The sequence below is a fragment of the Battus philenor genome, unplaced genomic scaffold (assembly GCF_028537555.1).
Source record: "Battus philenor isolate CCGP_79_NKW_IND1 unplaced genomic scaffold, ilBatPhil1.0.hap1 SCAF_1, whole genome shotgun sequence".
Taxonomy (NCBI): domain Eukaryota; kingdom Metazoa; phylum Arthropoda; class Insecta; order Lepidoptera; family Papilionidae; genus Battus; species Battus philenor.
In genome coordinates this window covers 13,681,337-13,695,553 of record NW_027181661.1, presented here as the reverse complement: position 1 = coordinate 13,695,553, position 14,217 = coordinate 13,681,337, and the positions used below count along the sequence as shown (strand labels likewise).

Genomic DNA, 14,217 nt, shown 5'->3' with positions numbered 1-14,217 from the left:
ACAATTATAAATTCCAAAATTATATACCTAATTTTTAGAAAATTGTTTGTTTGGGCAATTTACGCCTAATTTTAATTGTCACGCTAAAATCAAGTTTTACGAATTATAGTCGAGACGAAATGAGCTTGACTTTTAATAATTTACAATTGAAGCTATGAACTGGAAATTATATGAAAATCTGAAAATTTCCTTAACAATACCTTCCATCACCTTTTTAATATTTTTTTCAATATGTTTTCATTACCACTGTTTTCCTTTTTGTCATTTTCAGTGGTAAAGATTGAGCCATTTACACCTCTTAACACCGATAGTATGGTCACCTAAAATATTCTTAATGGCTAAATATAATTACGACAATTTATTACACCTAACTTATTAGTACCTTATTTACAATGGCTGTACCTGCACAAGGTATTAATTTTTGACAAAATTGACGTATTAACACTTGGCACTTTAATGACACTGAAACTTTTTAGAACTGGGCAGTTTAAAAACGTATATTTTTAATGCAGTTTCAGTTAGCAAAAAAAGTCACGATCGCCTTCGATTAGCTTTTGATTATGAAGTTCAATCCTATTAATAGTCCGCGTGAGTGATGCTATTTTATAGTGACTACTCAAACTAAGGTCTAAGTTAACTAAGTAAGTACTTCATAGAGTAAAGAGATAGTCTATACACCAGAGAGAAAATTCAGGCAAGCTTAGCTATTCTTATGAGAAAAATTCAAAATATCTTGTATAACCATTCAGGAGTTACGAAATTTTGTACTAAATGAATATCTCTCATTTCGACTGAAGCTTTAAAATATAATCGCATTTATTGGTGCCGTGAAACGAATAGTTGGGGCTATTAGTAAAATTTGAATGACGAAGAAGCCTAAGGAAAAAGATTATCTTCCCATTCTTTCGTCGCACAGACAATATGTTTTTATTCATTTAAAATATTCATTATTGTACAAGTCAGAAAGGAAATATAAACATGTATATTAAATAAAAACAAGAAGTCGATGTGTACATACAAACATGCATGTAGTTATTTATATATTGAATATTTATTTATATATACTAATTATAAATACCAAAATCGCATAGATAAGTTCGCACTTTGCCTGAGAGAGAATAAAAAATTAAAAAAGAAAGTACTTAAACAATAGATAAGGTAATACAAGCGTTCTCGACAATATGGAAACGATAAAGGTAGGGTGATACACAGTGGCGTAGCTAGGGGGTGGCGAGCGGGGCGGCCGCCCCAGGCACCACAAGTAGGGGGGGCACCAAAGTTGAAAATAATTTTTTTGAATTTTTTTTTGAATGATGAATAATGAAATGTTAAAAGAAAAATGAAAACCATAAATTAAAGTAAATAACATAAAAAGAATATCGAATTTTACTATTTTTATGCTAAAAAAGTTGTTAAATAATATGAACACTAAAAAAATAAACGGTTACGAATTATAATATACACAGTGTTTAAGCCTTTTCATTCACAAAACCCATAGTGTTTTTTAAAAGGGCCCTAAATGACAAAATAATAAATTATTACATTATTGCAAGATTATTTAATGATAAATAGATTAAATAATCTTGCAATAATGTCAATAGAACATGAACTAGACGACACTATTGATTGCAGGCCAAAAAGCGAGAAATGTTCGTTTATAAATTTACCCAATAAATTTTATTAAGATCTAATGTTATTTTATATATATTTATTATTATTTTGAACCAAAAAAAGATATATTAACTACATTTTGTTCTGAATTTTGAAATTATTTTGACTCTTTAGGGGGGGGAGGGGCACCAAGCCCCAATCTGCCCCAGGCCTGAAATACCGTAGCTACGCCACTGGTGATACATTAGCCAGAGATGTCCTATTGCTTTGGAAAAGTTCGAGAATGTTCGTGCATCACTCGGTTCGCCGATTGAGTTTCGGACGTACAACCGAGTATTTGATTATAGCAAGTCTGTAATTGTTGGGTCATATTTCCTACAATCCCGATTTTGAACTATGCGCCTATATAAATAACAAAAGTAAACTTTCGTAGAGAAAGGTAATGATTTCTCATAATATTTTTAATAGGACTGTTTTTTAAAAAAAATAATCATTTTTAACTCGAAATTTCATTAATTTTTATAAAGGTAAATCTTAACTTTGAACTCAGTTTATTTTCTTAAAAAAATTCTATAATACGACCTATCCAAGGTGCTTTACTTTTTGCAGATACTCCTAAATACAAATTGCTGCCAAAAATTACAATCTTCTGTACCGAACTAATAGATCTTGTTTACATTAATAAAACCGGCGTATTTATAAAGATATCAACCTAACTTTTGATTGTATTCAGACTTATAATTTTATGTGTGTGAGATGATCGCTAATAACAGCATAATAATAAAACGATGTTAAGTGATATATTCTAATCTAGATTTATATAATACATTTACTGTTTTATGATATGTGTTCTCAGAACGTGTTGTGCGTGCATTGTTCAGCGGGCGTCGGTCGCACCGGCACCTTCATTGTCCTTGACATGCTGATCGACAAGATTAAGACCTCTGGTGAGATGACTAATTTTATTAAAACTCTATATCAGTGCATATTTTCCCAATTTTACCAATTTTTTGTTAGTATAAGTATAAATCAATTTGAAATAATGCCAGTTGCTTTTCGTTTCAATGCCTAGCGATGCGAATGCTAATTAAAAATATATATTTATTATTATTTTTAGAGCAATACATTGTTTTAATTAATGTTATTAACGTAAGTTTTGCTTGGCAGCGGTATGTATGTATACAAAAATATTGCGTAGACCTTATACAATATTATAATAAGTACTTTTCAAAGTATGATTTTAGCACGAATCATAAAATAACAATATGTTTTTTGTATTCTTAATAGTTAATGTTATTAATTCCTTCGCCTTGCAATGGGAGTCTATCGGATGGAATAGAATTCGAATGGGCAGAAGTAATAAGTCGTTACTTTTGTTTTTTTGCATGCTGTGCTACAATAGTGTCAAGGATCTCCTAACATGAAAATATCATAAAAATTCCTTGATTTAATACGAAAAAGAAATGTATTCTTAATTATAATAGAACTACAAAACAGCAACTCAATGCAATGCAATTATTTATGTGCTGATAAATTATGCAGTCTCTTCTCTAACTACATATATGTGTGTGTGCTTAGCTTATCTTTTGGCGGTTTCATTAGTTTATCAAAAAACCATGTATTTATTTGAATGTTTGTAGGTTTTAATTGTGACATAGACGTCCATAACACTGTGAAGATGGTGCGGTTACAGAGGAAGGGTATGGTGCAGAACAAAGTACAGTACAGATTCATTTACCTGGCACTTCAGAACTACGTAGATAGCAAGAGTATACAATTTAAAAAAAAGGTTGGTAATTTACATTTTAATACAAACCTTAACTCATATTATACATAAACAATTATTATAAACGATTGGCAAAAAATGCATATTTTAAACAAAAAAAGAAAAACTGTCAACCAAAGGAAGTAGGAACTAAAAGAGCAGAGGCCTATAAAAATAAACGTTAATAAAGTATGGGATTTGTATGTAATGTGTGTAGACATACGTGATTAGTTTTTTTTAGGTTTGTTTAGTTAGTTTTATCCCAATATTAGGTTATTTTTAGAATTTCGCATTTTTAACTTGACAAACAAAAAAACATTATGTTAAAATGATTATTTAACTAATGATAAAAATCAATTTTACTCATTTATATTAATTATGAAAATGCTAAACTCGATAATAATAAATTTCAATTTTATTTTTATCTCAAATTTTAAGATTTTTTTAGACATCTGGCTTTACTTCAGTTTTATTTATATATAGTAATATAGTCCCTACATTTTCAAAAACTTTCTAAGATTTTGGACTAAGTGCATAATCATCGGAATTGTGTCTGTCGGGAAAAGTTCATATAGATATATATGAATTGCTTTCACGCGTTAGAAACGCGTAAGCCCTTTCCCCTCTTGTGTCGGTAGTCGATCGAAGCTTCGCAGGGGTGCGTGCTCGCTCCTTGTGTATCTGTTATTGCGCTCGACGAAAATTATTGTCTATTTTCATTCAGGTTATTCGTGAACATCACAAATAATCTTTATCTTTAAATAGCTTAGAATTAGAAGGCGATTTAATGCCATCTAATTGATGTTATTATAACTACTGACTAGATCAAATAAGATTTAAATTGTATACGTAATATGTATACGTATACAAAAATATGTAATTTATACAGATTGATTGAAATTTTAGAATTAAATAAAACGAAATTGCGATTTTTCTGGGTTTATTTCATAATTTTAACAATGATGAATTTATTTAAGATAAACATTTGCGTTAAATTAGTTAAATCTTATAGAAAAAAAAGTATGTTGAAACTACCACCAAATTATTTTTAATTTACTTACTCTTACGTATCTATATAATATACACTTTTATAAGTTTTTGGTTTCATTGCTATATACACAGACACACCCATTTATACAAACGTCACTATTATATGCACTTATTGCACACGCACTAATTTCATTGCGGGATATGAAGATGCGGTACACTATTTTACACGTGTCCATACATGTATTTTATTTTATTTAAAATTTATTTTGTGGTTTTCAATTTGAACCGCATTTCGACAACAAATCCTTGTGACCTATTTTCACGCGGCTCTAGCCAAGACTGGCATGCCTACTGCGTGAGCTGCGTGCGTAGGGTGTTTCCCCCTGGTTGAACACTTAATGAATAGCAGCTGACATAAATCTTTATCAAAACATGTATTAAAAAGATACTTAAAAAGTATTTTCTTTTCTTAAAAATGTCGATTACAATGTCCAGTAATTAAACTATTTTGTATGAATCTTGTTATTAAAAATTGTGAAGATATACTTGTAGAACCATGAAGTTTATCATAATTACGTTTAACTATTAAACAAGTCATATTTCCTTAAAGTTGAAGTCAAAAAATGCAAAATAAAATATTGAAGAAATCGTTGGTTTAGAATAGAACCGAAAACCTACGCTCTCGTCGCTTATTTACGTTTCTGCCGACAGAACTACTAAACTTAACATTAAATCTCTCGTGTACCTTCAACTGTGTAGGGAATACCGTAAAAGGGTTTGTTTTTCGCAATTAAGTTAAGTTTTTTATCCTTTGTTTGTCGGTATATGTGTTCTGAAAAAGTTTTTTACTTTTTCTCCTTTAACATACGTCTGGCCAGATTTGTTTGCTTATGAAACCAGTAGTATATTTGTCTGTCTAAAAATCAAACATTGAATATCATTTACATTTTCATTTAATTGTTTCATTTAACAAATTTTATACGTTTTGAATCTACTAACACTTTGCAATGAAGGTAAATTCGCACACGGCATCTAGGTTCCAAATTTATACCGGTTTCGTAGTTGGATTCGCAAACAAACGTTCATTTGTCTTATTTATTATATTTATTTTAGAAACATTTTATATTTTGCTACTTTTCCTTCTTCGTATAAATTGTTTATTTATTTGTTATATTTTTTTATTTATACTTTACGGTGCCATTTTCACTTCTTTCCGTAGAAAAATATGGAATACTGAAAAATCGTTTGTTTGTATAGACGACAAAATTAATTAAAGTAGATAATATAATTTTTTCATATATTTACACTAAACAATATTAAGATTTATATGGAAATTACACTGTTTACAAATTTGTAAAATTGACTATATTCTGTGCATTACCTTTTGCGGCACAATTATTTACGTGCAACGTTTATAATAGAAGTTAAAAAATATAATTACCGACAACGTGACAATATCTCCAGTTACGTTTATTTTTTCTATCGTGAATTTTAGCATTTGTTACAGACATCTATTGAATAGCAGCGAGGCAGTAAATTCGAGACATGAATTATAAAAACAGTTAATGTTATCACATATATAAGTGAAAACACATGATATTCACAAATTTGTATCAATAACATAGTAAACACAATTGTATTAATACATGTAATTTAATACCACAGATCCTTGCTTCTCTGTATTTATCGCTAGAATGAATAGACTATGGATATATTCGACTGTTATTGGGCGCCGTTAAACTTTCTGGATTTTAAATTCTCGCAACATACACTTTTACAGTTTGTTCAGTGTTTCCGTATTCGATATGTCGTTTTAAAATGAATTAATCTTAGGGTACTAATGTAGAGGACAATAAATCTTATTGTTATTAATATTTCTTTATGTTCATATTTTTGAAAATAAACCGTCGCGATTGCAGATTAAAATAGACGAATCTAGTGTATAATAGGAATTTAATTGATATTATAAATGTCTAATCAGTACAGTAATGAATACTACATTAAGTTAAATAATAAGTGGTTAAATACGAAAGTGCAAAGCCAGTCAAGCATGTCCCTTGCGTTGGGCGTCCACCGGCTAATATGATGACTGTGATGTATCACTACTTAATATAAAGATTACCATTATCAATATATTTATTCATTTTACGTGAAGTTGCCTATGGTAGAACACGTAATTTATGAGTCACGGTAGAAATTTTTTATGAGATTCCTTTAAAAAAATTATTTTAAATGATATTTACTTTCCCTTACGATTTTGGCGACAGACTGAGTCATTTAAAACCTCTTTCAATTTTTTTTATTCTTTTTATATTGTCAGTTTGTATTGCTATGCATTTTGTCTTGCTCGTTAGTTCCTTAAGTCTATTGTTACGTATTTTCCTGTTACCAAGTTTTGTAAAACTATATTAAAATTGCCACCTTCATTTTCATTTATCTAATCCGTTTATATAGTCCACACGCTCGCCAACATTTTTGGTCCGACTATATTACTTTTTGTGAGACTACAAATATAAACCATATTTAAATGGTACCTCTGTATCAATACATCACTCTAACGACCCGTTGCAGTTAGTCATCAATATTAGAAATAGATTGTAAAAAATTTATAAAAGTGGTTTTAATTTTCTTTTAATTTATTTACAGCTGGCCATACCGACACCGGATGCATGAAATTCTAAGAAGACAGTACAGTATCGGACCAAAGTGCTAATATAATGTAAAAACTATACGAGAAGTGATTTTTATCAAAGAGATTTGATTTCAAAATAATTCAATTATATACATTATTGTAGCGTCAGTAGATCATGTGTGAAATATCATTGATGGTAATAAAAATTGCTGTATATTTGCTTAGTGATAGTAATAACTTTTAAAATTATACGTCTTAAAAATATCCGTATTTCATTGAATTTAGAGAAATTTATTTTCCTCTTGATATCTCTTTCCATTTAGATCTTCTTTATTTTTATTTCTCTTAACACGGCAATTACGGAATAGATTTTTTACTGTTCAATAAATGACAAGTAGTTTTGCGTGCGTTTAAATAAATTTTAAATTCTTTAAGCTATAACCACCCGCTCATAAAATACTATATATCGTGATCATTAGTTTTTATATTTTCTATTTTTGATTTGCGAAGACGTGCGCTTATATTTTTCTACCTTTCACAATCGGATAGTTCTTTTTTTTAAACATTTATCAATCATCGCAATGTGTTGTGGATTTCTTTACATATAAACCACTTGATTCTTTTGGTAGTGAGTAAATTATGATTTCATCTTTTCCATATCTATTTTTATGTACGACCTCTTAGTTTTTGAAATATATCTTTATGTACATCAAAGTTAATTTAATCCCCACTGCAAATTTTTTTACCATTGACGAGATATTTAGTAGTACTTGACTACTTTTCTAGTAGTACTTGATTAAATAGGAATATGATATTCACGTCCGTCTACTAACAAAACTTAATATTGTCTTGTTAGAATGTTACAAAGAGCTTAAACAATGCTTGGGCTCTACATCAAATTATACGAAGGCTAACGCGATTCTATTTTCAAAACACGATGTTGCTATGCTTTTAAACACGGATTAAAAAAAACATTGACGACATTGATCACTTTTCTGAAAACATTTGCTTCGCATTTACTCTAAATTTTAATAGGAAACTTAATTCTTATACTAAATTCCTAGTATCCTGAATATAAGCCTAGAATACAGTTCAGGTATGTAGTTTTTTTATCTTATTATTCGCTCTACCTTTTGTTCCTTTAAGTTAAAATCGACATAAGCTGCATATTCAATAATTTATGCAACTTGGATTTCTTTCAAAAAGAGTGTAACTGAAGCTTTTAGTAGAGTATTATTTCATTGCCTAGTGCTGCAATAAACAATTGGAATTATAATAAAATACATTATTAATTTTTTTATTTTTTAAATTTATAATTTTTAATTATATACATTATATTTAAATAAAACAAATAAGTTATTTTCTTTCTTATTTAATTTTATTTATTATTATTTTCTTTTCTCTTAAATTAAATTTAAAGTATCTAAATTTAATATATCTTAAATGGATTTTATTTTCTAGAACACATATATAACACAGTAAAAGCTAAACATGCTATTATTCCCTATCCATCAATAACAAACGCGGGAAGAATGCAAAATATAACGGTTATTCAATGTTTATTTTTCCCGCCACTAAAGATTATCTATCTACCGAAAAGATTTCGAATACCGCGCCAAATGGTATAACTAATGTAGTAGCGAACTATTCGATAGCGAAGGAAGCATGCGCACGTTACGACTTGCTCATTGGAACGTATTTATAAATAACGAAATCGATATGTCTTCCGGCAAATCACAAGGCTTTGTGGAACAGTTAATGTAGGTCACCACAGATAACCAAAAACGCTATTGCGCCTGCGTGTTTATTTAGCCTTGACGTATCGATCTAGGATCAAAGCGCCACCTTTCGGCATATGGCATAACCTAGGAATATTTTATTTTATTTTAGCCCCCCGAGATGTCGCTCGGATTTCTTAATGATGAAATCGGAAATTTCAAACAATTATCTGATGTGTATTGTGTTTATACAAATATTAAATACGTTAATAAGTAAACCATTGTTAGTTTAACTGTAACCTTTCTGTGGTTTGCCACGGATAAAATGGTTTTATCATACTAGAAATGAATAGATAAATAATACGATTTTTTTCTATGTATTATGTAATTTTTGGAATCCAACTGATAATAATATCACGTATTATTATAGAGCGATTTTAGTTTTATATAAATTCATCCAGTTTATCATGACCTACCTACATTACACGCAACGAAACAACATTATTTGCTATTACTTTTTATACGAATATTTAGCAAACTCAAACAATTTTGTTGATTTCACAAATCTGCTTGCATTTGAAAACCTTCACTCAAAATTTCCCAGTTCTATAAATAATAATTAATATACTATAATTCATAGAATCATTGTATATAAACTGCTTGATGAACCAGTAACGCAAGTTTCTACTTCTATGTATTCGTATCTTCACTCCGCAAAACATTGTAACCGATGTCTTGCTTTTTGTCATCCAAATCGTAGTAAATCATTTGGTATTGCTTAATAACATACCAGAGGAAGCATAGTCACCATAAATTCTAGACCACGCCTAGCCTGCATTTTTGCAATCAAAACGGAAAACTAAAACGTTCTAAATATCGTTTTTTTACTTAATTCGATTGAATCAACATTATAAGAACTAGTTTTTACTATTAAAACTATGCAAAATGGATAATGATGATGTAATATCTTTATAAAAAATGTTTTAGTCTCTATATAATGTTTAAAACTTTGAGCCCTGTTAAACGTAATCATTGTTCAATGTTCAATTGACAGTTGGTTTACTTTTTTTTTGTTAAACGCGTTTATAGAATAATTAAGTAAGTCTTACAACATTCCGCCTTAGTTAGCATGATTACATGTGTAATGAGATGTATAATTTTGTCTGATAAGGTGTTTAGTTCGTATAAGGTTTAGGACAGGTTTATGTGTTTCTAAACTACAGTGTAACCGTCGAATGAGTACAAGTATCACAAAATACGAATCTTATTTACCCAGTTGATCCATTGTATGAAAAATTATTTGTTTTCCTAACTTTTTTACTTTTGACTTCAAGAAGACGCAATACCATATATATTGATTGTATCATCAATTAACAAAATTCCTTGTAATATCGCAACCGAACTCTCATGTGTTAAAAATTTTTATAATGTAGCAGTTTATAATGTTTAAATGCTGACCAAATGCAAAGTCTAATTCTTTTATTTGGGATATCGTACGTTTTAAATAAGTTGGTTAATTAAAAACTGTTCTGTAAAGTATCCTTATCTGATTGTATTTTTATAATAATCGATTGTAGTGTGTACATATAAACATACAAATATACTTAAGAGGTGATAGGTCTGTAATATAGCACACGTGCTCAATGCATATGGTTCCGACATGTAATATCTATATTACGTAATTACATTAATTCTAATTATGTCTCTCACGTTTGGGAGAATACTAACCTAATAACCATCATCGAATAATATTCAAACAAATCAGCGAAACGGTTCAACGGCTAGGAAATGATGTGTCTAAAATATAAAATAAAACATAGTATGCAGACTATGTTTTATTTTACTGACATATTAGCTACATTTAAATCTTGATTTCAATGTAATTATTTTAATAACGGCAAAATAAGAAGAATAATACGACCAAGAGATAGTTTCAATCGACGATAAAATTCTTGGAAATATTTTCGTTAATTTTGTTTCTTCGTTAAGATTCAGAGTAGGTAAAGACGATTTCTTTTCTATTGTCGCTACATTGCACTTAATAACATTAAAACTGCTTTTGCCCATTAATCAGAATAGATTGGTTTAAATCGGCGCGTTTTTAAGCACATGCGGTATATCTGTACAGGAAGAAATTATAAACCAACCGTTTGGTAGATCATTTCTTGGTTGCAGAAGTATTAAAAAAATTGTTTGTTATGTCCGTGACCTTATAAAAACCTAGATCATATGTGCTTGAGGTGAAAGAGTGACATGAGTGTTGACATCGGTCAATCATTTTTAACTTTCGTCTGCGCAGTTACGTTATATTGCATGATCTTTTCCATAAAATTTTCTTTTTTTGAAAATGTTTTATATAATACCACTTTTCGATTTGCATTTTACTGTTGAATAAATCATATGTTATGTGCCTCCGTGAAATTAATTTTAACAACAGTGTCCCACTTCCTCCTAGCATGGGGGCAAACGAGGGGGTTAAGTAAAGAAAATCGATTACAAAATTTCTCATTTCCTGGAAACTGAATGGATCCGCCCATAGCTCTCTTCTGATGCAGTGGACCTATCAGAGAAAAGGTCATGTCACGCCCCCAACCAGTATAAGCCACTCGCTGTGTAATTCGCTTTACTAGGAATTTATGGAAACTAATTTTGCTCTACATTTTATAAAAGTGGAATTATATTAAAAAGAAATATTTTATATGATAAGTGAAAATAAGAACAATTTCCATTAAAACGAGACAATCGCATTGAAAGTTTAGAGTTATTACATATAGTTAAGTCAAATAATCGCCCTGAGCAGTTAACACAGCACACTTTTAATAATTATTTGAATGACTGATGCATGTGCTGTCTTTATATTGTATTCGGTTGTACCGTAGTTTGCTGCACCGACGGTTTGAAAACTGTATTCACGCGTTATTAATTCACACGTCGTAAATCAGTCTGATGTCGACAAATATGTATTATAAAAACTTGTACACTTTGGAATCTGTTTAGCAGTAATCTACTTGAACTGTTCATATCCATTTTAAATGTGTAGGCTTTTTTTTTAAAGTATTAAAATACTAAGCGGTTACGCGTCATACAAAATAGGAAAATTGTAAAGGTGTACAGAATTATTAATATATAGATAGACTCAAGCAAGAGAAGGATGGATCTTCTGACATCAAAAAGTTTTGTTAAAACAGACTGATTTCCGCACTTTATTATAGCCGGTCTAGCTCCCCGAGAAATTAAAAAAATAACGATATAATTGATGACGCCGGCAATCTGGATTAGTACGTATGTTGCAGTCTACTTCTGTTCCCTGCACAGAGGATTACTCTTACCACCTAAAATAAACAGATTTTTGTTATAAAGACCATGAGTAGGAAAGGCCGCTGTCACCAGATACAGTCAGGGTCGCAACAGCTGGAGCAAGATTTTGGAGAGTCGGCAGCAGATAGTGAGCTTTTATCCATTGTAGTGTTACAAGGTTCTTCCTGTTTATTTTAGTATTTTATGGCTGTTTTAGAGCCTCTCGTTCTTCCTATTTATTAGGAGTTTTAGTTACAATTTCGGGACAAATTTTGTTCAGTTTTACATATATTTTTTATTAATCTTTCTCACTTCATTCTTCGCAATTTCTTTTTGACTTTCCTTACATCCTTTACCATCTCTTACATACATCGCGCTCTGATCTTCTTTTACACACCGCCCTATTTCCTCCATCTACATTCTTAGTAATATTTATCTTTTATTTAACAGTATCTTTTTTCGTTTTTTATTCTTTATAAATAATTTTAATTATGAACTTTTATTTATTTATTAAATTACATGGGGTAGTTGATTTGATCTATACATTATTTTCTGTATTTATAGTCGGGCTTAAACCCGACCTTTTATTTTTATTCCTATCCTTAGTCTGCTGCACCATTTCCTTACAATATTTAAGAAATGTAAGGCAAAATTCGTCGTCGCTCAAGAGGCAGGCGACACTTTCTTCCATTATTTTCTTACCTCTTTCCGCCCCGAGATTAAAGTGTAGCCTTCCAAATACAGGATAGCCGGCCATAATGTGCACCACGGTCTGGTTCACTTCCGGGTCACCCATGTAGGTACTCAGAGAATTCCCTGAGAAGCATCCGGCGTCCCAGAAAGGTGTCTGGGAAGAATTTCCTCGCTAAGGATGTCGTCGCTCCTTCCGTATACCTCCTATTCCATTCGTTAAGTGTGTCCAGACTAAACTAACGCTTGACGAAGGAAATTGGTTATCTCTTGTATTTCGGTCTTTTTTTGGCCTTTTATTTCTATTAGACATGTGTCATTCATATATTGACCTAGAATTCATAGTGTGAATTTTAAGGAAATGTCAAAAGTCTTGCTTAAGCTTTTCTTTTAACACTACGATACTATCGAAAAGGATTCGAATGGAAGAAATTCCTACCTTTCTCCACACCTCATTGGCATCTTATAGTCCGCGGCCATTAATGTTAGAAAATCTTCGTAGACTACCTCCGGGATAGCGGTATATGGGACGTTGCTTTCTTTACATAGAATGTTTGTTTTACATAATATACAAAAAAAATACATTTAATGCAGTTTCACAATAAAACCTGCCCTCGAAGGCTGCGATAATTTCAATGATCATTATTAGAAGTAATAATTATAAAAGTATTGCGGTGAATTAATTATAAATTTGCAAAAAGTCTACACTTACGTTTCAATATTAAAAACGCATCGAATTTTATTTCCGATTTTCAAATTTAAATAGTTATCTGTTGTTTTCTACATAGATAAATTAGGATTTTCTACTTAAGTCGCCTGGTAGTTAAGACTTAGATGTCCGCAGAATAAATTTTATAGTAAAGCGGTTATGAAAGAGCCGCTTTTCAGATTTTTATTTGTTCCCTTTTTGTTTTTTTTTTCATTAAAACTTCCAATATATTTTTAACAATCTCCATTTAATTTAATGCAATTTTATTATTATTATTATAATAAATACTTATTAATATAGATATCGTTTGTGTGTGTGCATGTGTTATATGCTACAGTTATAAATTTTAGTCTTTATGTGGCTTTAACGCTTTCTATCAAAAATTATCCGATTTTTTTTCTCACAAATGCTTATTTTTTTAAATCTCCAATCTAGACGGTGTTGCAAAACTTGAAAAAAAATATTTAAATAAGTTTGAATTCATAACCGATAATATTTAGTTTAAGCAACTTGTCTTTTTATATTTATTTAACGCGTATTTTTGAGTGTCTTACGTAGCTTTTCACGGTTAACATTGCAATTATGTAGAAGTACGATTTCAACGAAAAAAATGTTTTTGTATTGTTTATATATTTATGATATTCATAATCTTACTATCAATTCCCGGGGAAGAGAGAAAAGAAGAATGCTTTATCTACCTTTTAATAATGCATTCTTAAGAACTTTTCCATCAATATGTATCCACTCACGAGTATCAATTTTCAGAGCCGCTTAAGTTTTATGGATACCATTTTTAAAAATGTGA

The 14,217-nt window shown here is 30.2% G+C and overlaps 1 protein-coding gene across 1 annotated transcript in view; it reads left to right on the top strand.

Annotated features, from left to right (window-relative positions):
* LOC137918494 (tyrosine-protein phosphatase non-receptor type 11-like) overlaps window positions 1-7,214 on the top strand; it is a 73,848-nt gene extending 66,634 nt beyond the window's left edge. Inside the window, exons 10-12 of the mRNA XM_068761319.1 lie at window positions 2,468-2,558; window positions 3,252-3,400; window positions 7,013-7,214. Coding sequence (XP_068617420.1) covers window positions 2,468-2,558; window positions 3,252-3,400; window positions 7,013-7,039 — 267 coding nt within the window. The 3' untranslated portion in view covers window positions 7,040-7,214. The remainder of the gene's footprint in view (window positions 1-2,467; window positions 2,559-3,251; window positions 3,401-7,012) is intronic.
* The last annotated feature ends 7,003 nt before the right edge of the window (window positions 7,215-14,217 follow it).